Raw genomic sequence first — 26,184 nt, 5'->3', positions numbered from 1 at the left:
GCCCCCCCCCCCCCCCGACTATTTTTAAAGTATTATCTTAATATCGTAACAAGTATCCGGTGATGACACTATATAATTTCAGAATATTGTTTTCACCTCACTTTTTAAGTATGTGTTGATAATTAAATTAGCCTTTGTATTGTAATCATTGATTCTGCTATAAATTGAATCTAGAACCACCATGTAGCCAATATATGAAAGGTTCTTGTGATGATACCTTTTTTTAATTTCAGTGTCAGTTTAATTCTTACACTCGCTAAAAGTGATCCATTCATACCCTAGGCTCTTGCTTTTCCATTTTTAGTGGGCCCATCAATCATGTTGAATTTTGCCTAAGGAAAGGTTCACAGGGAATACCATGACAATGCTGTATTACTAAAAGGAGACTGAACTTTGAAGCAGTTTATCTTTCAGAAAGGTTTGAACAGAACAATAGGTCCAAGCAGAGCAAGAGTTATTAATGCTACCTCAGTTTACAGACATATGTTACAGTGTTCAATTGGTTTTATACTACCTGCCCCTGCTCGAGTCATAGTCTAACTAGGATAGAGTACTACAGATTTAAAGCTTTTTCCACCACACGTAGAGCAGTCAGTTGAATATTTACATACACTGTGCCAGGATTATTTCTGTGTATTTTCAGTCTTAGCTGCTTCACTGCCAAAGCATTCTCTGTCCTCACATTGTTTCCCATTTGGCTTTTAGAGAGCATTTGGAACTGAGAATATAGCTTTACAGGACCGCAGAATGGTTGAGGTTGGAAGGGAGCTCTGGAGGTCATCTGGTCCAACCCCTCTGCTCAGGCAGGGTGACCTAGAGGAGGCTGCCCAGGATCGTGTGCAGGTGCCTTTGGAGTATCTCCAAGGATGGAGACTCCACAACCTCTCTGGGCAACCTGTTGCAGGGCTCAGTCACCCTCACAGTCAAAAAGTGTTTCCTGATATTCAGAGGGAACCTCCTGTGGTTCCATTTGTGCCCAGTGACTCTTGTCTTGTCACACGGCACCACTGGAAAGAGGCTGGCTCCGTCTTCTTTGTGCCCTCCGTTCAGACATTTGTACACGTTGATGAGTTCCCCCGTAAATATTCTCTTTTCTAGGCTAAACAGACCCTGTTCTCTCAGGCTTTCCTTGTATGAGAGATGCTTCAGTCCCTTAGTCATCATTGTGGCCCTTCACTGGCCCCTGACCAGTAGCTCTATAGCTGTCTTGTACTCGGGAGCCTAGAACTGGATACAGTATTCCATGTGCTGAGTAGAGGGGAAGGCTCACTCTCTCCACCTTGTTGGCGACAATTCTCCTAATGCAGCCCGGGATGCCGTTAACCTTTGCCGCAAGGGCACATTGTTGGCTCATGTTCAACTTGGTGTCCACTGGGACCCCCAGGTCCTTTTCTGCCAAGATGCTTTCCAGATGGTTGGCCCCCAGCCTGTGCTGCTACATGGGGTTGTTCCTCCCCAGATGCAGGACGTTGCACTTCCCTTTTTGAACTTTGCGAGATACCTGCCAGCCCATCTCTCCAGCCTGTCAAGGTCCCGCTGAATGGCAGCACAACCCTCTCTTGGTGTGTCAGCTACTCCTCCAAGCTTTGTGTCATCTGCAAGCTTGCTGAGGGGACGCTCTGTCCCATTATTTCAGATCCTTAGGGAAGATGTTAAATAAGATTGGACACTGTATTGACCCCTGGGGAACAGCACTAGTTACTGGCCTCCAACTAGACTTTGTGCCACTAATCTCTGCCCTGTGGGCCCAGGGGTTCAGCCAGCTTTCAATCCACCTCACTGTCTGCTCATCCAGCCCATACTTCTTCAGCTTCTCTATGAGAATCTTATGGGAGACAGTGTTGAAAGTCTTACTGAAGTCAAGGCAGACGATATCCACTGTTCTGCCCCCATCTGCCAAGCCAGACGTTTCATTGTGGAAGGTGATCAGTTTGGTCAAGCATAACTTTCCCTTGGTGAATCCATGCTGACCATTCCTGAATAACTTTTTGTGCTTCCTGTACCTTGAAATGATTCCCAGGTTTAGCTGCTCCACCACTTTCCCAGGATTCCAGGTGAGGCTGATTGGCTTGTGGTTTCCTGGGTCCACTGCATTGTCCTTCTTCATGATAGAAGTGACATTTGCTTTCCTCCTGTCTTCGGGCAATTCTCCCAATTGCCATGATCCATCAAAGTGTTTAGAAAGCGGCTTTACAATGACATCTGCCAGCTCCCCTAGCACTCACGAGTGCATTCCATCAGGGCCCATGGACTTATGGATGTCCAGTTTGCTGAAGTATTCTTCAACCTGATTCCCTTCTACAAAGGGTAAGTTTTAAAAACTTTTAAGTTCTGTACATGGAAATTATCTTGAAGTGCCTCCTGTGAGGGAAGTATTCTCATCAAATAAACCATTAACATTCCACTTTTAAATATCTTGCATACAGAGAAAGTATTTGCAGAAGCTCTTCTCAACAACAGGTCATAATCTTAACTTTGCTACGCAGCATTAAGTTAACTTCACCTTAATGTTATTTACATTACGATGTGTGCAAGCCCACTTATATGATTTCTATCACTGAAGTTCTTAGTGTTTGGTAGAGTCTACCTATTTTTCTGACAGACAGTGACATATGTTCTTATTCCCATTGCAATCCAGTGTCTGTAAAAGCAAGAGCTTTTCTTTACACTGAGTGAAAGACATATCTAAACATCTTTCTGTTGTGTTTGGAGAAATTTGGAAAAAATGCATTGTACAATAAACAGCTTAGTCACACTCCTACGTAGGAAAAGGAGGACAGCAAGAAAATTCTACCAGATCTCTTCTATGACAGAGAAAAATAAGCCTGAGAAAGCTGACACTTAACTTTTTACTATAAATTTAAAGTTATGATGCTATTTATTAATCTAATAATAGTAACATATTAGAAACCATAACTTTTATGGTTATTTTTCAAATACAGCAGTACACATTTTGTAAATATTTTTCTTTTCTTCTAACAGCTTTTAACCTTGACTTTCTACTTTCTTTTGAATCTCTAAGAATTATGAGGTCTTTAGTTTTGGTCCCTCTCTTCATCTCACTGCACAGCCTATTTTAGATCTAAACTTTAACTAATAATCCCATAAACTATCAGCTTCTTTTTTAACCTGTATTAATCTAAATTATATATAATCCGTAATGACATGTTAGGAATCATTAAGAGCTTCTTGTATATAAAGGACGTCTAGGTACTTAACTTGTATTTTAAATTGATGACAATAGCACATAATGTGAATGTTCTCTAAGTGTTCGTGAAATCAAGTACTAACTGTTACCCATTTATAGTCTATAAAAATTACTATCTATGAAATATCCATGATACAGTTACTAAGTCATTTTTTCTAGGAATTTTTTTTACTAAATACTCAAGTTGAAGACAATCAGACGTTGGTCAATCTGACATTGGTGTTTTATTCAAACAGAAAAAGACTCACTTTGAAACATGGGGGGTTTTTGTCTTTAAAAGCTGATTAAAATGTTAAGAAAACGTTAGCTTAGAGATACAATGCTCTAAGGAAGCATATTTTCCATGTTTAGAGCCGTGGGTGGAATTTTGTTGGCAATAATTTTTTGAGTAACATAAAGACCTTATTCTGACTTCAGGTCACCAGAAAAACCCCATCCCTGCTTTCAAATCTCAAAGTTGGGGGGTTTTATTGGTAATAAATTGATATTATTTATTTTAGTTAATCAGAGCTGCGTTGCCCACTGTAATTCTATTACTTTCCTTTCAGAACTCCTTTGTGACCCAGAACACCTGGCAGGTGGCTGTAGCCCCCTCTGCAAAAAGTGTTACTGGCAGTAAGCACCTTGCATGGAAGGATTGTACTGCATGGGAGAACTTAATGTACTCTTAACTTTATTTCCTTAACTTTGAAGGACAGAGAGAGATGACACTATTCATTTATCACTGGGACAAGTCGAAGGAATAAATCAGTCTCAGAACCATCTTCGCAGGTCTCTCTCAGGGAAGCCTGCTTGGAGTTTAAGAACATGGCATGGATGCTCGAACCCTGTAGAAAATCAGTTGCAATGACACAGCATAAGAAAAAAAATCAAAGGAAAAAGTGCACTTTAGTAGGTGATAGATCTTCACCTGTGTGCTATTGCGGATCCTAGTTGTTCCCAATCAAATTCACAAGGCTGAAGTGCTGGTAAGATGACACTGAGGCTTCCCGTGAAATAAGCAAAAGCTGCCTGGTGTGCCACCTCCAAATCAGTGGACTGCTGGTTTGCCCACAGGAGGAATGCTCCTTTGGTCTATCACTAGAGAAGGCAACGTTGCTTGTGTTAAAATAACAAGTTCATTGAACGATGTCTGTGCATATGCCACAGGGTACAGGTATTCATCTTCTATTTTCCTCAGAATGAGTAAAACGCAGCTGGGTTTCCTTGACTAAAACAGAAATCAAGTTTAGTGGGTGTATGTTACTGTTATTCATTGTATAAAGGATATAAGGCTGGCGTATGCCTTAATTGGTACTGCTAACCATGGAACTAAATCCTCAGGTTAGACATGCAAATTGAATTAAAATCTGCATCCAATTACTATATTATTTCTTTGTCAAAAAGCTTTGACCTGGTAGTTGCAGTTACCTTACATAATTAAAACTTCAACACTACTTAAAACGTTCAGAAGGATGGTTAGGAACATTCCTGTGAGCTTGAGTCAGTTCTGCTTAAGGACTTTGGCTTGAAAGGAGGTGTTGGAAGGGGTTTGAAGCTTTTGGGAGTGTTGCCGTTCTTCCTGTCTATCCTGTTCCTGTTCAGTACCTAAGTAAGGAGTTTTATTTGTTCTGAGTTGTCAGTTTGACCTTGTCTTGAAGCACAACACTGAAATAAGCAGAATAAAAGAAGGGGGGGAAAAGTGCTTTCCTGCAGTTGACTTCATTCTGCTTTTCTCATTTCTGCATTTAATTTTGAACTTCCATTTCATGACACATTCCTATTATTCTCACTCTTATTAAAGTTTAACATCATAGATTATTTTCAGGATGCAAAAATTACCAATATACTCTTGACTTTCATCCAGTGTATTTCAAGGTTCAAGAACAAGTTGAAAATCACACCTAGTTCAGAGTATTGTTAGATTGTTTTTCAGCTTTTTGCTAGACATTTTATTTTTCTGTTTTTTTCCTATCATTGTTCTATGTTGTTTCCTTCTTTGTTAAATAGCAGAAAGTGATAATGAGAAGTTACCTTAAAAGCTACAGGCTGGTGTGGTTTAACACCTTACATTCTAATTGTTCTTTTGGTTTTGTGGCTTATATCACAGGAGTGAACTGATATAACCTTTAAATAAGTTGAAAGATTAAGTCCTTAATTGTATTCCTGATGTGTTGCAGAAGGATAGAATGTGCTACTCAGATATTTGAAAAAAAGAATTCAATTCTAGTTGTGCATTTATAAATTAATTGTCCTGGGGAAAAACAAAACCAAGAAACTGTCCCCTTTGAGTCACAGAAACTGTCAGTGCAGTTCTGGATAAATTGTTTCAAAATGAGATCTGTTCCTACATTTTGTGTAATTAATGTTAATTTATATTTCTCTATTAATTTTAATCGATCATTTATATGCTTCTGTTGAATGAACCATATCATAACTGTGCAAGAATGGAAGAAAGAGAAATAAGGGACAGATGTATCTTTCAAGTGGTATTTTTGTTCTGAGGGGAGATAAATATCAGAAGGGAAACATACTGTGCAACCACTTTCTAAAGGTAATCGCTCTAAATAATTTGATAATGCAAATGTTTTAACTGCTTAGTCAAAGTGGAACAGATTATTACCATCCTCAGTAGTGGTAGATAATGGTAGATAGTGGTAGATCTTGAAGCTTTTAAAGATGATATTATACTGGACAGTGCACTTCTGCTAGTATCTTACAGTCCTCTCTGTAGTATTTAAAGTTTCTTGATGCAAAAGAACTACATCAACGGGATAAAAAAAAACCTAAGCCAAAATCCAGAGCGGTAAACCCATGGACATTAGAGGATTAGGAACACCGTCTTCTGGAATAGCTGCCACTAGAGGAAAAATAAATAAATAATAAATATTAATTGACAATAAATAATAAATATTAATTGGCAAACACTTGAGTGTATACTGTTGCATTAAAGGGTAAAGAAGTCTGGCAGAAAATAAATCCCCTTGCATTCCAGCTTGTCCTCAGATATCAGAGGGGCTGGGGGCAGCTAAGCTTAGATTCTGAGTGATGCCCAATTCAATGCTGTAAGTCTGGTCGCGTTCAATATATATTGAACTACCACGATTACGGATGCACAAATAGTGCAATGTACTTTCAATCTAGTCTCATTCAATGAACTATCATGGCCCGACTTAAGAAGTTTGGTTGCGTTCAATGAACTATCACGGCTAGATTTTAATGAACAGTACAGTTTATTAAAAGCGACAGAAGTGCAGGTTCTTTTGGATTGCCGGTGATAAATACACTGTCTGCAAAGCATGTGCAAGTACCAAGAGTATGAATAATACAGTTGACTACAAACACATTAAATTATGGAAACACTCTAGAGAATTCTAAGTTTCCCAGGGAAGCACTCGGTATAACCAAGGGTTCGAATCTTACCCAATAGGCGTCCCTATGGGGGGGAAGAGAGGTTCAGCCCGTCAACTGATCCCAGAAGTCAGCAATGTCCTCCTGACTTGTCTATGATGGTATCTTCCCTAGCATTCCTCCTCTCTTATGCCCTTTTGTACTATTTTCTTATTTTTAGGTGGAGCTTGAGTGACTCTAGTCATACATACCTTTATTATGATTGGTATAAAATCTCCTTGCTTTTCTTTTAAAGGTATATGCTAGAGAAAATTCAGAGCATGTGCTCAGTGAGGGGTGGTCGCACCTTGAAGCTGGGTAGCCTTTGGGATGGAGGTGTGTTTTGATATTATAATGAGATTATAATGAGCAAAGTTCACCCAGAGGACATGATTTTGTGTGTCACTACTCCAGAACTGGGCACTTATGATATAAATCAGAAGTAGGGCAATAGCATAGACAGGACCTCATTGTTTCATCTCCTTGCTTCAGTGGATTCGATGCAGGGACCTTCCTTTCTTGTTCCAGTAGCTCCAGTTCCCTATCCCCACGGTGGTATCTCAGAGCCTGGCCACGGTCCTTCCACTCCGCTCCACCCTCTGTGTTGTTTCTCTTAGAGTCAGCATACCAAGCTCCCTTGGTGTTGCTAACATCTAAGGCTGCAGGTTGTGTTGCTTAGGGAATTATTATGGAACAGCATTCCACTCTGGAGGTTTACCTTCCCTTTATAGGGGGACATATCAATAAGTCACCTCCAGCAATTATCCCACATATCCTGAGGCCAAAATATGTGAGATGCTATGAGGTGCCAGGCAGTCTCAGACACCCTGAGTCAATTTATGGAGGCTCTGTAGAGTCCTGGTTTAGAAAGTTTGTCTTCAATTTACCTGAAATACTGATGAGAACAGAAATTTCCTCTGAGATAAGACAACTTCTCTTTAACCTATGCGAATGCCAAACAAAGCAACTGTTTTCCTGTTGTCTAAGAATCTCTGAAGTCACAGAGGAAATACAAAGCCTTTACAAGAACTTTAGGCCAGATGGAAGTGGACCTAAGTATCCATCTCTTGGTAAAGACTGGAAGTCTACACTTCCACATACTTTTCACACTTAACAGCTTTGGTAAAGTTCTGGAATGAAACACTCGACTACGTTTTTCAGTAATTGCATGTGTCTTGACTGTGATATGGAGTACCTCACTGCAAATAATAAGCCTTGCTCTGAATCACTTTGACTTATAGTATTACGGAGTTCGTGTGAGGAGAGGGTGAAATGAGATGACATTTTGGAATTGTTATAGGAAATCATGACTGATCTGTGGAGTTGAATTCCCATACAGGGGTGAGAAAACATAGACAATTCTCTGAATTTGGTATATAATTTTCTCTAGGTGTCAGATTTTTAATATCCAGCTCAGAGAGAAGGTGGCATAAAAACACATCAAGCACTGGAACTGGACACAGTACTCCAGATGTGGCCTCACCAGTAATGAGTAAAGCTAATCTCTGCTTAGTTTGCATAATTTAGGTTAAAAAAAAAATGGAATAGGGCAGAAAATATCTGGAGTAATTTCAACAGAGACGAAAGAAAACCTGACGAGTACCAATCATTAATTATTCACATCTGTGTTTAAAAATTAAAAAATGAAATAAAAGGGTGAAGGAAGGAAATCCTTTAGGGTTACCTGTTTTGCTTTTGATATTAAAAACTGCCATTCTGTAACTGTACATACAAGATACTCTGTTACAGCAAACAGTCTGATGTTACAAAAAACTCCTTACAAACCTCTTTCCATGTAAGAAAAAAGGTATATTAATTTTCTCATCTGTGTGATTTTAATTAAAAACTTGCTGTGTTAGAACAGCCTTTTAATTTATTTTAATTTAATTTATTTTAATTAATTTTCTTCATAGTTATCCACAGGTATATGATTTTTAAAGTACAGAAAGGAAAAGTACAAGGATTGCACTTCAGAAATGCAATAATGATATGCATGGTTGGATAAATATATTTAATTGCAGTGTATGTCATTAAAAATCATCATTTGCAGGAGTCACTTTTGGTATCATAACATTGCCATTTATTCAGGCTAGATAAATAATGTATATGTTAGTTGATTTGGTAAATTGTAGTCATACAGTATTTTTAATGCTGACAGCATCTCATGGTGCTTTTACAGTGACAGTCATTTAGATGCTTGTGCACAGCTTTTTTCCTTTCTGCAGTGCTGAAGAAGGGTCACTGATTCCCCAGTGAAGTAACTCAAAACCTTTCTCATTAGTGAAAAATAGCTGCTAAATTCCTTGGCAAGATCAGTTAACGTTACTGACTGTTTTAATGTTTCAAGTGGTTTTATGGCCAAACTGTTGAACTGTCACCTGCTACTTGAGTTTTCAGACTTCAGACAGACTTTGCTGAAATGGTGTGAATACCAGAGGGGAAAACCACCAGACTCTCAGAAGTACTAGAAAGCAAAAAAACCCTTAGTGTGAATGTGGTGACGGTGGTTTTGGTTATTTTTCTTGTAAAAGACAAGGTACCTCACTGGAAGAGTGCGTGAAACAGGTTTTCTCTACTCTGTAAGGAGACTGGGAAGAATGCAAACAAACATCTTGGTGCTTTAGAAATTTATATTTGGTTTTCAATAACCATATTTTGCAGTTCAATAGTAGAAAATGTAGGGCACATGGCACACATTTATTTCAGCTTTCCTGGTTTAGCTATTGTGTTGTTTACGCAGTTCATTCAGATAGAGATTCTGTAGCTACTCTAAAGGGTAGGTATTTAGATTCTCTCTTTTCTAATGATTTAGCACCTCAGTGAAACAATGCCACATGTTCTTGTGTTTTCCCTATTTTAGTATTTTTCTTGTTTGGCTGGACTATTTAAAAAATGAGAAAAAATTAAACAAATACAATTCGGTGTAGCCTCATCTGCCATAATATTGTGCATCATGAATTGCTTTTGCATGAGTGACTGGAGGGCAAAAATAGCCCAACAGTTTATAACCATTTATTTGTAAATAACAAAAATATAGAAGCAAAAATCAGTCTTGAAATTCTGAGCGATTTCATGTTACATGCCTCTCTGTCCAGTGGCAGCTATCTGTGGCACCCCTCATCCTTTTGACTGCAGGGAAAGATACTGTGCTTCAGTGCTGGGTACTTCCCCAATCCAAGCAATGAATAATGAACAGATTCTTTAAAACCCAGACAACAGAGCAAGAAAGAACACAAAGGAGATGTGGTGTCCATTTTCCCCAAAGAGAAGGAAAAAATCCACAAATATCCAAATAATACCACATGATATTTCAAGCTGTGAGGAGGAAAAAATCAAGAATTGGCCAAGTCTGAATTTCTTATTGTGTAAGCTCCCATATTGGTCACAGAGCCTATGGGAAATACTTGCTGGTAACAGTAAGCGACATTGTTGGTGAGACAAATTCACAGCTACAGAGTGACTGGAGACCATGGAAGAAATGTGTTTCTAGGTACATGGTCATGCTGTGATACTATGGATATTGCAACCAACTTTTTTTCAACCTGCCTCTAGCCTTGACAGATCTGACCACACTACTAGATTTTGGAAGGTGACTCATGTATAGCAATACTTCAGTGACCTTGCGTGAGGGATTCTTATTACACTGAGATCTTTGCTAGTGTTACTAGGTCCCACTGGTCTTTTAAGGATGAAATTTGAATATGCTGAGAATGCTGAATGTTAAGCATACACTATGATAGAAATACTGTGGAAAAATGAATTCATATATTCTTTTAGTTTTAATTTTCATATTTCCAGTAGACATAACATCAAGAAACGAGCTTAATTCTGTGTTACCCTTTCTACTGCATAAATTCTGTTACTGAAATAAACATTTATCATAGTTCATTTATTCAGTAATTTTAGCATTTTTTTTCTTTCAGTAACTTCTGGTGAAACTGTTGCTGTGGATACACAAACCAGGGTAACCAAGGAAACCCCCACCTTCAAACCAGAAATGCCATCTTCTGTGCTTTTGGAGGTTCCAGCCTTGGCTGACTTCAATAAAGCATGGGCAGAACTCACTGACTGGCTTTCTCGACTGGATCGAGAGATAAAATCTCAGAGAGTGATAGTAGGTGATCTTGATGATATCAACGACATGATCATCAAACAAAAGGTATGAGAAACACTGATTTTTCAAGTTGAAAGCCTCATGATCTTTATTCTGTATTAAATCATTTCAACAAGGAACACAGGAAAGAGGATAGGCTGCAGTACATGTAGTTATTACTTAAGCTACTTTATCCCATAAACACAATTATTGGATTAAATATTAAGGTAATTAATTGAGGGGAAAAAAGAGTATTTAATAATTTATCTGGTATTTAAGGCAGATCTCTCTACCTTTCTATCACTTGTGCTGAATGTGTCGTAAAAATATGCAAGCCAATGGCTGAAATATAAACCTCATGAGAAAGAAAGAATTGCATAGTAAGCTCCAGGTTGCCAGGAGGAAAGATACCCTGTTTCATACCTTTTCTTATGTTGCTTCTGTAATAACTTTCTGAGAGGCTTATATCCTGCTGCTGTTGGGTTATGAAAAGCTCCTCAATCATCTTAAAGACAAGAACAGCTCATTAATGCAAGTGTTTTCTCAGCAAAACTGCATCAGTGTTACTTATCTTTGAAAACATAGAAAAAAATATGGAAATATATGTACAAGGAAAAAAAAAGGCTAAACTTTAACTTTAGCTACTCAGTAGCAATAAAAGTAATTTGGTATTATACAGCTTGAAAGTAATTACCTGCCTTCTAGATTTAACATTGCTCAATATAAAAGATTTGGCTTGCCTGTGCAAAACTTTTCAGTGTTAAATTTCCATTCAGTTCAGTTCTAAACTGAGTTTAGTACTCTCTGTTATAAGATTCTCTTCCACTTCCTCCTCCTCATAAAAAAATCTGATTTATTGTAAGGAAGATATTGACATTCTTTCTCTTTGCTTACAGTAGACAGAGAAGGAGAAACAATGAACACATTTTGCCTAGTATCTGTACTGAGCAGTTTTATAAGAACATGTATATTACAATATGCAGATGTCTCATAGGATTCCTTCTGCTTGTTTTCTTATATTTCCCTTTTTTTCCAGTGGTTTAAATTTTCTATTTTTGAGACTTTGGGTTTGCTTTACCTTCTAGATTAGTAAAATATTTGTTTCATCTTGATTAATGATCACAATATTTATTGTGTAGAATTGTATAGTGGTTTATTAATTAAAATATCTTTAAAATGGCATGGGTATATTTTAATAATAATTGTTAGTTGCAGTATCACCTACACAGGATACTAGATTAAAATAGCTGTTTTGTCATTTGAAAAGGTTGAGGGCAAAAGGAGACTTATTTGCACATTATATTTTCATCTTTTTCAGAATAATTTTGTTTTTAAAATTCTATATTGTCAAATGTTTGGTTCATAATTATATGGTTTTCTTACTTAGGCCTCATTTTAGCATATTATTCTGGCAGGCAAGATCCACAGCTTGCTTCCTTCTGCACATCTCCTTTACTTAAATACGAGATCAAATTATTAACTCTTGAGAATTTCAATTAATGTTATACATGTTTTAAAATGAACTGCTTTATATCAGCATTTCATCTTAACTCAAGGCTAAAATATCTTAGCTTGTTAAGCCAGCACTATTGCAGTCTTCCTCTCATTTCAGTTCCTGGCTGGGTAGCCCTGTTGCTTTTTTTGATACCATGCTGTGTTGGTAACAAAACCAGCAGGAAAACTCTTTTTTGTTGTGCTTACCTCTCTAATTGGCTGTGCAACAGAATGTGACATTTAATATATTCTCTGATGAAATGGAAGAATCAATGTCTAAATATAGACTGCAGTTCTGTTAACTGGCTCCCTCTACTCTAACGGTCATCTTAATATCACTTAATACATGGAAATGAATGTTAGGAAATTTTGATTCTGCTCCTAAATCTATCACTGGATTATTAGGTGAGATTAGCAGACAGAATTTGCAAAACTGACAAAGAATTTTAGGTTTCTCAGAAAACCCCCTGCTTTCTAATGTGTAGAGTGTCGGCAGCAGTATGTGAGCTAATGAAGTTGGACATGTCGCTACTTGGCTCTTCTGAAAAATCAGGCCAAATATGATCTAAGTTGGAAATCCAAAAGTAGTTCTTGCCTCCCAGATCTGTATATTCTCTAAAAGATCATAGTCATACCTCTCCTGTGGTTGTGATTTGAAAGTCATTGAAAGTTACAGTATTGCATTGTGCTCTATTTGGAGAGTTTCTTGCACCTCTAGAGGCATCTCAGTAAGATTTAATAGGAGTTCCATCTTAGTAGATTGACCTTTTTTTTTTTTTTAAATCAGTTTTTTGACTTCAGGTGTAACATACCATCTTAACACAGCTGACTACTTCCCTTATAAAAATTCATCATTATAAAGATACATGCTCCATGACCTCTGTTTTACTATAACACATCTCTAGTTGCTCACCCAGAATTTAGAACACTTAAAACTGGTAGTCCTGTTGGCGTGCTACCAAGCTCTTACTGGTTTGGGGTTTTGTTTCCATTTCATATTTCTTTCAAAACAGAGTGTCACATTTCTAATAAGAAACTGAAATGTCAAAGCAAACATTTTAAAAGCAAAGAAATCCCATGTCCTAGCAATGTATGTAACAGGACATTTTCCAAATCACCCAGGTAAAAACAAGTGACCTTAGGTTGTCCTTTCTTTCATAGCAGCATGTAATGTTGTTGAAGCTAAGTCTCTGAGGGCATTTAGGTTAAGTTCATTTCAATCTGATTGTGTCACAAGATCATAGCCACAAACTCTGCTATATTTTTCCTCCATAAAACTTTAAGACGTCGTTAGCCCCCATTCGAACTTTGCTTGGAGGTGATCATAGTGAATTGGTACTCTTGTGTGAATAGCATGTACAAAGGTTAATTATGGAACAAAACAAAACAAAATAGAGAACTATTCTAAAAAAGGCTTGTTTTAGTGGCAGCTCCCTATAATGAAAGAAACAATACAACTTAAATTCTCCTAAGTGGTGCACATACTATGTAGTAAAAGGAGCATACGAAAGAGTAGCATAATGGCTGTTCATTTCAAACACCTATAGTTAATTGTTCTGTCAAATAAGTGGTGTACATTTCTTTCAAGCAAATGCATTACATGTTTCAGTCATCTATGATTGTATATATCTTGTTAAATTCTGTATCATTAAACTAAAAGACACTAAAAAGTGTGTAGTAAAGAAATTTAATATTAGCATTAGTGTCATCCATATTTTCATTAGAGGAAAATTATTCTATTTTCCTTATCTGCTTGAAGACTGATGTTTTGCAGGATTTGATCCTCAGAAAATGTAGGGCAGGCTGACAAGAGACTCATGTTGTTTCTTTAGACAACCTTCATCTGCAAATAAAGTTCACGGGAAGTACTGAGAATATATGATATATAATATGCCAAGATGTAAGTAGGTGAGGGACGTGACAGAATACAGTTTACACCGTTGCTTCACTTCAGTGTCCTTACTTCAAAACAATCAAGATGTTTTATATTTGAAGGTGAGGTGGGGATTCTTCATCAAAGAGAAAATTCCGGACAGAGGAACAGGATGATAAACTACATTTTGCTACATTACGGAAAAATGGAAACCTCTTCTTACCTAAGATGCCAACAAGCTTTTAGTCAGAAACTCTGCTTTGGCATCATTGTATTTTGAGGAAGGTTTGCAGCAGGAATAGATTTCTGCTAAAAGCAGTGAACCATGGAGGCTGTGCAAAGCTTGAAGATAATTAACAATACCATTCAAAGAGATCAAATGTTATAATCTCCTTAAATTTTGAATTCTGTCCATGGATTTTGCCAAGGCATGCTGTCTATCCAAACCTTTTGTAACATATGTTATTGAAAACATGGCTTTCAGTTGTACTGGATGAACACAGATTTTACTTAGTAAAAAGTATTATAATAATAAGTAATATTTCTAATGAAATTGACTACAAAAAATTTTCAGTGCCTGCTTTTACTCTCTGGTTCTAAGAGTATAGGTTGAGTCTGTACTGTTAGGTGCAGTGGAGGGCATTAATCTGAAAAAAGTATTTTTGCAGAATGAGACCTACAGCCAACCTAGTTACTGAGACTTTTAAGCAAAGGAGAGTAAAAGATACTTTTAGGTAACGATTTGTGTCACCCTAAAGTAGTCATCCAAAAAGAGTCAGATAATTTATTTCTACTCAATTAATTTGTCACTGTTCAAAAAGTAGGTTTGATCTTCTGTCAGGTAGAAAAGTAAACAAACTTGGAATGAAGAGATTGTTTTCACTATTAATTACTGAATTGATTTTTCAATAGCTAAGGATCTTGTGCAGCTGATGATAGTAGAATAACTGTTAAGGAAAAATGTTTATAAACCATGCAATTAACAGACTTCAGATGAAAGAGTGGGCTTAACTGACATTCCCCTTTGAGGATTTTTTACCTATCCTTTCCCGTGGTTGCATACCATGCATTTTACTATACAACTTTATAATTATACATGCATTTTCATATGCAGCCTTACAATTAATATTCTGAGAGATCAGAAGAATAGGAAGTTTTCTGTCCAAACTGTTTTCCAACATAAATTTTTGTGGAAATAAAAATATAGTTTTCCAAATTTATATCCTGTTCTTACAGAAGCCACTGTAATTGCCAATTAAAATTTGTAGTTCTGTATGAACAGGGTATGAATCAGTGTACTCTAAATAGGCCCATGTTGAATGAAAACTTGTAGTGACAGCCATAGACATTTGTGTCTGTCCATATAGTTTGTATCAGAAGCGTAAGCTATAGGTAAGGTGAAGTCCTCAACCTTTTGGATAGTGTACTTCAAGTTCTACAGAGGTGTGAAGAGGTTTCATATTAGTGACATACACATGAAAAGGCCCACGTAGCACCTCTTCAGATAATGTACTGTTGAAGAACATCATAGAAGAGTTTACACTTGGAGCTGAATGTTTTCGACTTTAGTGTTCTGATGTGCTTAAAGGGAAGAGTTCGCTAGTCCAGAATCTAAGTATGATGCCAGTAAGTTGGGAGCTGACATCCAGACTTTCAGAATCAATCTTCACGAGCATATCTGTCCCATCCCTCTTTCCGTGCTGTCATGCTGCTTTGAGGGCTATTTTTCAAAGCTTTGCATTCTCTAGGAGCTTCTATTTCCATAGGAACACACAGCTGCAGACATTCCCTGGGGCACTGTTAGACCAGGATCAACTGGCTCCCAAAGCAGGGCTGGAGCTGAAACCGATTCTGCAGCACGTTGGGGGGTTCATTGGCATTTTTGTGCACCTCCTCTGATAGCAGAACCCTACATATGACTTTATGGCTTAAATGGTGTGCAAAACCTCCTTTACCTCTATGAGTTTCCCCATAGGATATATTTGCTCAGGAGACTACTATCATTATTTAATGTATATTTCAGAGTGTTATTGTTGTTCTATTTAACATGGGATATCTAGCAGAATTCTTGTTTTATACTCTGTCGTGGTGTTAGATGTTTAAAATTAATTCTACTTCATGAGAAGTAATGGAAGGCTGGTTTCAGTTTTTGAAGTGAATAAAAAAAACTAATAAATGAACAGATTTCTAAATATATTGGAAAAAGTTAGAACTACAAAGTTTGTATGCTGAAAGATTTTAGCTTTTTTACAGACTAGAGGAAAATGAAAAAATGTCTGTCAGTCTTTAGCTTATTCTTAAAGGTTAGAAAATGCAGCAAGATGCTCTAGAGGGCCTGAAAATCTGAGTCTTTAAAGGGAATGGGGAGGAAAAAAAGAAAAAAAATTCTATTAATCTGAAAATTGGACCTCAACGGATATAGAATATATGTCAGGAGACTCTTTTTTTTGATACTTTGTTGCACATAAAGACAGCTGATATTTTAAAATAGCTTGGCCAGCTCATTACAGTATGTTAGAGAGTATATTTGTTCTCTGCAACAATAAAAAAAGCTGTCTAAACACTGTCTTTTGGAGAGTGATTAACAGCCATTTCCTTATTTCTCTATAATGTTAATCACTAGGAAGTGCATAAAAATTTTACCTCTAAGGATCTGATTCTAAACTCATTGAAGTAAAAGAGATACTTTCATCATTTTTCAATTAGTTTTCAGGCAGGCTGTAAATCATCATCCAGACAAAAAATAATACTACAGTTGTGCCTAAAGATAACTTTCCTCTGTTTGCTTTTATTGGCTTATTGTGAAATAATTTGATTATTTTTTTCCAATTCCTGCCAAACAAGCTTCCGGGAAAAGATAAATTATCCTGATCAGTGCAATTGGCATCCTGTTAGGTTCAGCAGGGAAAGGACAGGAGTGTAAGAAAGCATTTTCATTTGCATTTATATGTTGAGTATTAGAAGTATGCACTTTTCACTAGGATTGCATTTTTCAATAGCAAATATTTTTTTCTGTATTTCTAATTCTGACCTATCTTACAAGTATAAATGACCTATTCCATTGACACTGGACCTTACCTGATCTACTCTTTTATCCAAATCAATCTTTTCATTGTGTGTGTCTGCATTCCACTAGTATTTGCAGCTTGGGAGACCTGCTGCATTGGGCCCTCTACAAACATACCATGGGTACGAAAAGACTGGTTAAAGTTATGTGCTGTCCACAGTGTGCACCATGGAGAAATTCTGCTGCGCTAGGAAGCATAAAAACTGCTTAAACCTTCGTGAGTTCTGTGTGTACCCAGGCAGACAAGAAAAAAAAAAAGCCTAACTAGATGGTGGGCTGCATTGAAGAAGACCCTAGCCAGCATGTTGAGGGAAATGATCATTTCCCTCTAACCAACATCTGTGAGACCACATCTGGAGTTCTGTGTCTAGTTTTGGGCTTCCCAGTGTGCAGGAAAGACATGGAGGGAGTTCAGTGCAGGGCCACCAAGGTGGTCGGGGGCTGGAGCGCTTGTTATATGAGGAGACACTGAGAGCTGGGCTTGCGCAGCCTGGGAGAGAGCTCAGGAGGGACCTTATTTCTACCTACAGCCACCAGATGGGAGGCTGTATGGAAGGTAGGGCCGGACTCTTCTCAAAGGTGAACAGAAAAAAGATGAGAGGCACCAGACACGTGCTGCAGCAAAGGGAATTCTGATGAGATATTAGGAGAAAAAAATGTTCGTGGTGAGCATAATGAAACATTGGAACAGGCTGTCCAGAGATGTTGTGGATTCTCCATCCTTGGAGATATTCAACACAAAACTGGACAGGGCCCTCTGTGACCTGATGTGACTCTGAGTTTGGCCCCATTTGAGCAGTAGATTGGGCAAGATGATCTCCAAAGTTCCCTTCCAACCTAAATTATTCTGTGATTATATATGAATGCTATTCTCAAATAACAAGATTCTGTGTTGTGTATCTTGTCAATGAGACACACTTTAAAGGAAGAAAAACATGGCTTTATGCCACCTTTGCACCTCTCCCACCTCAGCTGTGATTTGCTCTAAGAGCTGGAGCAGTCCTGAGAAAATTTCAACAAATTATTTAGTTCTAATAGTAATGAGGATCTGTTAGGACAGTTACACAAGTTTTAAAGGGCTGTATTTTAGTATCCATATTAATATGCATTATGAGCAGTAGTAACGAGAAAATTGTGGGAAATATAAAGGCAGCTTGTTTCTAAATAATGATGCAATGTATAAAATTCTAATCTGGTTGTAATCATAAAATGCAAATTAATAGGGAGAACAATTGTATATTTGCTCATTTTATGTGTGAGGAGATGGAGCTCCTCTTAGAGAAATAAGTTTTCCTCTGTAAGAAAATAAAAACATCAAATCCCAGCAGAGCTTCCTAATGAAGCTGATCTTGAAATACGTTTTTTTTATGTGGAAAAGAAAATGTTCCCAGAATTTTAACTAAAAAAATCCACTGTCTTGAAACGTGCCCTATTGGTTTCTCAATGTGCCAAGGGTACTCTAATACTTCTATAAACACTGCTTAATAATAATATAGACTCAAGGATTTGCTAGCAGATGGACAATTCCTTCTTGAGGCAGAGCAGCCAGCAGTGTCATTATTGTCCTTTTTCATTAAGGGATTGTTTAAAAAAATGTCACTACCTTTTTTAAGCTGTGGAATATGTCAGATAACTAGTTTCTAGTGACTTAGATCTATTGCAGTAAGCCAAATTCTTGGAATTCCTTTTTCTCTTTTCCCAGTAGAATACTATAATAATTTTTTGCACTTGGGAAACCTCTTATGGAGAGTTCTCTGTTGATTTACATGGATATATTGTTTTGTAACACTCATGTGAAGTAATCAAAACTACTCAAATAAGTAGTTGACTCAAATGTAAGCAGGAGGCAGCCATCTAACTCACTAAAGCTCCTGTGAAATATTTACATTTTATGCTATGTAGAGCTGCTTAAGAGTGAAAGGTAAAATTTATAACACCCTAAGAGAGCCATAAAGGCATATTTGTTTTCAAGGGCACAGGGGTCTTCAATATTTTTCTTCGTTCCCTAACCATTATACACGTTTATTTCTTCATGTGACCCACCACTAGGCATGCACAATCACTGGATTTAAGATGAATAAACAGTAAGTTCCTGTGGTTCTGGAGAGGGATAGAAGTAATGGGAGAGAGAATTGCATGGCTTGGGAAGCTGGTATTATGGGGGATCGAGGAGAGGGGGACCCTGTGCTCTGAATTTGCCTGGTCTGCACTTGCTTGCCACACCTTCTTCTTCACCTTTGTGGAACATGGCCAGTCTGTTTTCTGCTGCCTGGAGTCCCCTTCAGCCCATCTCTTCTTCAATATATTCTCCTTTTGTTTCTACTAAACTGAATTTTGCATGCAGAGGATGAGGACAGAATGTCTGATTTTGCCTAACATCTCTAACAGTGGTTGTCCTTTGTTAACAATGAACAACATGTTGAACACTAGATTCTAGTGTTTCTAGATTTTCTTTCACTAGGCAGGGAGGGTGGTGGGAGGAGGTTGTTTGTTTATTTTTTTGTGTTGTTTTTTATAAAAACTATCCCTCCTTCACTACTGCAAAAATAAAATCTCAAACATTCATACTACCAGACAACAAATTTACAATGTAAATAGGCAGAATATTAACTTTCAGGTTACTATGCACTGCAGTGAAATCCTAGAAAATGTTGAGTATACATTGAGCTTGAAATACGAAAGTAATCCTATTAAAAGCAATAAGAATGTATGTTTTCCTCAGGAAAGACATTAAAGTATTTTTCTGAATCAAACCAGAGAATTCAGCTCTTCACACAATCAAGTGCTGAAGGAGGACTTAATTAAAAGAAAACTGGTTTTGTAGTGAACGTGGGCCATTTCACATTACTCAAACCTCTCATCTGTCTCTGTTGCTAGCTGATACAATAAGTAAGGTTACAAATCAATTCCCAGAACTGTATTCTGCTGCTTTTGTGGACCATTGCTCTTATTGAGCTAAAAGATCCATTTAACTTATCACTATGGCACTCCTAATGTTCACATGCTTTCTGCTTATATGAAAGATTTTGTCCAGCCAAATGTGAGTTCCATACACAGAGGTTTAGTCACCTCCGCCAGCCCACAACTTTCTTTTTCATGTTTCTCGACTTGTCAAATTCTCCACCTGAATTGTTATACATGGAATTCATGCTGGGGTTCATGCAGTTCAAATATTGCAACTATCTACTCTGTTTGCTCAAGAAAAGTTTTCCTGTTAGCCACTAATATGCAAGTAACTCAGTTGCTGCAGTTATGTGCTGCTCACAGAAGTACAGCTTAAGAAAAGATAATGCTTATCCATCTTTTTTTGAGGGATTATTGTAAATCCTCTAATCAGAAATAGTTGATAAAAGGTAGGAAGACCATTCAGGGTGACAAAATATGAGCTAAACTGATGCACTGAACCAGAAAAATACATAAAGTTTACTGTTTATTTCTGTGTGCTTAAATAACTGGGCAAGAGCAGGGTATAACTATCCCAAATGTGCAGTGCTGATTTGTTAATGATTACTGATATTAAGCTTTTTGCTGATGTCAAATCTTAAAAATAGATCATAAATTTGTAATAAATGCTCTTTGATCCAGACTATTACAGTGCAATAATAATCTTGGGTAGATTTCCTTTAAAAAAGTAATTCATTGAAGTGGAAGTTAGGTAATAGAATCAACACTGGAAAGATGCTGGAAAGCAAGAGGATTGAGAGTTGTAGTTGTTCAGCATATCGCACATCTGGTCTTGCTTGTTGATAACAGGAATGTGGAAATTGTTTAAGAAGAGAAAATAAGGAATAATAAATAAAAACAAGTCTAGGTCTAACAAAATATCAAAGCAGAACAATCGATATCATTTAAATAATCATAACTGATTTCTAGACAGGCACATTTTTTCTATATAAGCATAAAGAGTTAAAAAAATATAGATCACATTTGAGGTTTTTGTAGCTGTATGTATATACACTCTGATTTATTACTGAGGAGACCATAACTGCCTAAAATTCAAGTATTCTAACCTGATTAGCAACTTGACCAAGACTCATTTAACTTATCTCCAAATTCAGTAGAAAGAAATTGGCACATCTGTGGTTTTGTCTGCCTGATTCTGAAGTGGATGTCTACAATACATAGGGCAAATTTCTTCCTGGGATGGCTTCTTTCTCTCAATATATGCCTGGTGACAAGCTCAGGTATAGATCCCTACCTACACTTGGTCTGATGCATCCCTACCTTTCTAGTGGGGCAGCTTTCTACCGGAAAATATCCGTTTGATGGAGCCAGCACATTCCATGGGGAATGCAGTGACTCTGTGATTGCCCCCAGTCAGATTCCTGGCATAACCCTGCAAACCAAGAAGGTTTCCTGTAATGTGCAACAGCCAGTTCCCATCATTCATTAGCATAAATAAGTCCCTGGATAGCCAGCCCACAGGCAGTGATGTTAGACCCAGACAGCTATGTTACTCCTTTGGGACACTGGAAAACTGCCTGATTTCTCTCTCTCTCATCTACCTGTCTCCTTTGTCACCCCTGAATACCATAGCTCCAAGTTCTAGTTTAATTTGGGTGTTGTATTAAAAAAAAAAAAGACCACACCACAAACCCCCAAAACAAAATGACAGAAAAATCATGTTCTAATATTAGAAGTAGTAAAGTGAAAACCTGTATTTTTGTGTTCGAAGTGGCTCGTTTTTGCTGTTTTAACAGAACAGTTTGACATTGTTTCTCTGGAAAAAATAAGATCAGCACTTATTTCTAATTAGAGTAGAAGCTGGTTTTAATATTTTTTGAAAAAATAGTTCTGAGGTAACACAAAGATCCTGTTTTATTTCACTTTCCTATTCAGAGAAATATTTGTTATATTTTTTGACCAAGAAGCAAGGAAGAAGGTAAAAGAAAGAAATAATAATCAGAAGGTGAATTTAAGCATTTCTCTGTTTGTGGGGAAGAATTATGTCTTTTGGGCTATTGTGAGTTACTAGAGATGTCTTACTGCGTATGTCACAGAATCTTTTATTCAAACAGACAGTTCTGAAGGTGGCATGGTGTGGCACTAGATCTCAGAGTAAATGTCCAACCTTTTGACATATGTTTGACCATATGAATGTTTTCCTCTGTGGTATTTTATCAGTGTGTCTTAAATTCCTACTGTGCATCGTGATCAGCACCAACAGCATTTTTAACTGTTCTTATAAGTCCTTCTACCTCTTCATATGTGGCCCATATGGCATAATATTTCCGTGATGAAAACTGGTATATTTGGCACATTCCTATAGTGACATTCAGATGTGAGATTCAGCTCTGACAAAGTGATTGTGTTTTGCAAAGAAACAACAGTGCATCAGAACCCATAAAAGTTATTAGCTCGTTTGCTGGTAGTGTGATTTTGGGTGGGGCTTTTTTTTTCCCCCCAAACCTGTCATTAAAGCATGTGATAAAGAACAAGAATATAGATGCTAGGGAATCAACTGATATCTGTGGGTGCTGGATGATAACTTTGAGACCTTAGCATCAATGTGCTGTGAGTCAGTTAATAAAATCAACTGTCTCAGCCATTTGTATGTTGCAAATATTCCGTGACTAATTTAGAGGAAATAAAATTAGTAAATTCAGTACTAATTTACCAAAGAGGATCTCTCACGCAAATTGGTGCAAGTCAGGGGGAAGTGCTTTGGAGGCAGCAGAAGCTGGACTGGGGATGAGCACAGCCGACTGGCCCTTCCGAGCAGTGACTGTAAGGTGTATCGTACCGTGTTGGACCTGATGTTACAAACTCAAAAATAGCACTTCTGCTAAACTGCTAGTTCCAGAGCTATACACACCTGCAATAATAAACCACAACAGATATTGCTGATGGGATCGATTTAGAGACAGAAAGGTTTGCAGGAAAAGAATGAGAGGGGTTTTGTGCATTTAAATTATAATACTGGTAAGGTGTGTGTGGATGGAAGAAGTTGCATATTTATAAGTGGTTTCAATCAGGACTTTCATCATTGTTCTGAGTTGGGGGAAGAAGGTCCATATTGATGAAGTGCAAAAACACAGTGAAGGAGAAAGATTTGTAAGACAGAAATGCTCTTGTTTTTTATCTAGATTAGTTTATGCAAATTTGATGTCAGTAAATTTCCCTCCCCCCCTTCCCCTTCTTCCTCCTAGACTGCCGAAGTTTTTAGGTCAGACATCACTCGCCTTCTGAGAACAATATCTAACAAGTGTCTTTCTTTTAAACTTTCTAATGCTGAGATTAAGGAAAATCTTGCATGTTGAAACTTCTATTCATTCATGTTGGTTCATTTTGTGTATTAGTTTCTATTTTTTATTAAATTATTTTCCAATATTTCTTGTCAAGCTGAGAATTCATATATTTTGTTTAATTATGAGTATTTGTGTATGAATTTAATCATTTTGTATGTCTCTAATTATTAGAATGATTTATACATAAACCAGAATTGTCAGTGGAATCCAAGGAAATTGTGCACGTGACTTCTAATTTCCTTGGGTGCTCATTACCCAATTCCTTTGAAATTCTTTCATTAGACTATCTTAAAATCACAAATCTTAATTAAAATAACAGGACAGCCTTTGGAGACCTCTTAGTGTAGAATACAAAGCATAATTTTTTTTATTCTGAGAAAATTGGGGGTTTTTCACTGTAGTTTTCACAGAAAACATATTCTCTTGACTTCATGTTTCACTGTGTGCCTGTATCTGAAGTGCATGGGCTATATGATCATTGTTAGGTTTTCCTGTAGGATTAATGTTCAGGGATGCTATTTAGTAATATATAGGATAAATGATTCTTCAGCCTATTTTGAATGATGGATAAATAGCCATTTAGGTTATCATTTTCAACTTTCTCTCCTTCTACTGCCATTGCATAATGAGAATTTTTCACTGTAATTATCGTTTCCAGCACAAAACCCATATAAATAGCAGATTATTTTTTTTAGTACTATCTCGGAAGGAAAAAGAATGAACAGCAGGGCTCATTTTCAGTTCCCTGTACATCAAAAGAATTGTAATGGATTGTTAAAAATAATGTGAAAACAAGCACTTTTTCACAATACTCAACAGAAAATGATGATCTTTTCCCTTTAATGTTTTGCTGCATGATTCTTCTCCTTGGAGACATTCTAACTTCATTTCAGTCTGTCTCTGTGTTTTTTTTTTTCTTCTCTTTTCCAAACTTATTTGAATTTTCCTGTGAGGGATACACTGTGAGGAAGGTGACTTAGCGTAGAGAATTCCAGTTTCTGTAAGAGTTGTCCGTGGCATACAGTTGCTGAGCAGCGCCCTGCTGTTTGTCTGCTAGTATTCTGGTTAGGGAAGGAAAAAGAAAAAAATGTAATTGGGGAGAGATTTACTGAAATAATTTAGGAATAACTGCTAAGCAGCATAAAGGTTAAATGTTAGAACTAGTTTTTAGTTCTTATTTTATGGTTTGCACTGAAGTAAAGTAAGCTCAGATAGTAAAAGATGGGAATAACTACACTGCATTTTCTCAGAGCAATTTCTTTCTATTATGTTTGATAAGAAATTATTTTTTTTAAAGACTTCTAGGTGAAGCCAAGTGTCCATATCAAAGTGGAAAACTACTTTTAATGAGAAATTCAGTGAGAAATACAAGTTTTAATGGACACAGTCACAATTCTGTCCCCTCTAATGACAGCCTTCCAGGAAAGTAACCTGTTACAAGTAGTTTCTGAAATACTACAGTGTACTTTTTAATATTTCTTAATATTCAGTTCTCTCTCTCAATTAAATTATTTCATTGGTCTTAAATAGCTTTTAAAAATGCAGGCATTTGTGTACATCTGTCTATCTGTGTTTTGATGAGGAAATCTAGGATATGTGTGGAAAGTGATCCAGGTTAAAAACTACAACTTTCTCAGTACAGTAACTTAATGTTTAAACTTCACTTTCTTAGTTTGGTATGGTTTAATGCAAGCAACTCTGTCACTTAAAAAAATAACCCACCCCCCCCCCCCCAACATTATTTAAAATGAAGCTCTCCATGGTAGAAATCTAGTTAAATTTACACTCCTATCCTTGCAGTTATGGGAGAGAAGGGAGTCACATTTTGAAGCATATTAACTGAATTTCATTTTACAATTCAGAGAAAACTCAGTATTTTGGAATTTTTTGTGAAAACAGAAATTTTTTTGGTTTATTTCATTATTTTGATAAGGGAATGGAAGAGGCAAGACCAAAAGAGAAATAAATAGGGTATATATGAAGATGGTGTGTGCCCAGCATTTACAGGACAAGGGCGGGGGAAAGGTGTTCCCAGACATTTGTGGTCTGCTTTTACAGATTGTATGTTTCTGACCATAATATGTACAAAAGGGAAACAAAATGTATTCATTCAGAACATCCTTGAAATTTTGCTGGCTTACATACCCCCTTTCTCTGAAAAAGTAGAATTATAATAGCTAACAAATCATACATTTAATTTTATCACCTGAATGCAGAGATTTTTATTATCCTCTTCACCCTGTCCGTGGTATTCTCATTTACCTTTGATACTTGTCAGTTTTGGTCACCCACATACTATGGAGGTCTGCTGCATCAGTTCGTAGGGAAGAAGCTTGTAAACTGGGCAGGGCAGGGAGCTTATCTTCATATCTCTTTACAAATTATTTAGACACTGCTGATTCTATTGAAGAAAGCCCCCAACACACTTTACTTGTTTTGATCGTATTTCAGCTGCAATACAAATTCCTGGCATATCTCACTGAGCAATGACAAAATCATTTGTAATTCTTATTCTTAGACACAAAATTGGGGCAGATCGTAACAGAAGTGATTGTACGTTTCTTGCTACTGAAATGTTAGACATGTTATCTCGGATTTCCAAGCCATTTAACCATTTGGCCATCAAAGAACAGACCGTTATCTGTTTTGGCATTAATCTACTTCCAACGGCTACTTTGGAGCACAGTTTCAAAATGACAACAAACATGCACAATGCATTATAATTATGCCCCTTTCAGGAATAAGAACTGCAGAAGGATTTCGTGGCCTTAAGTCTCGTGTCTTTGCTTCTGTGGGAACTAAAAATATCCTTTTTAAAGTTTGGTTATAAGG

General features: G+C 37.0%; 1 protein-coding gene across 4 annotated transcripts in view; it reads left to right on the top strand.

Moving 5' to 3' along the window:
• The window catches only part of DMD (dystrophin), a 1,006,632-nt gene that overhangs the window by 645,187 nt on the left and 335,261 nt on the right, over positions 1-26,184 (top strand). For 3 of the 4 annotated variants that reach the window (XM_010571330.1, XM_010571329.1, XM_010571328.1), the window contains exon 1: positions 10,575-10,736. In XM_010571330.1, coding sequence (XP_010569632.1) covers positions 10,575-10,736 — 162 coding nt within the window. Of the gene's footprint in view, positions 1-10,500; positions 10,737-26,184 lie in introns of those variants that run through there. The other variant, XM_010571327.1, reaches the window with a different exon arrangement.

Source organism: Haliaeetus leucocephalus, unplaced genomic scaffold (genome assembly GCF_000737465.1).
Source record: "Haliaeetus leucocephalus isolate CR32 unplaced genomic scaffold, Haliaeetus_leucocephalus-4.0 Scaffold317, whole genome shotgun sequence".
Lineage (NCBI taxonomy): Eukaryota > Metazoa > Chordata > Aves > Accipitriformes > Accipitridae > Haliaeetus > Haliaeetus leucocephalus.
This window is presented reverse-complemented; position numbering and strand designations above follow the sequence as displayed.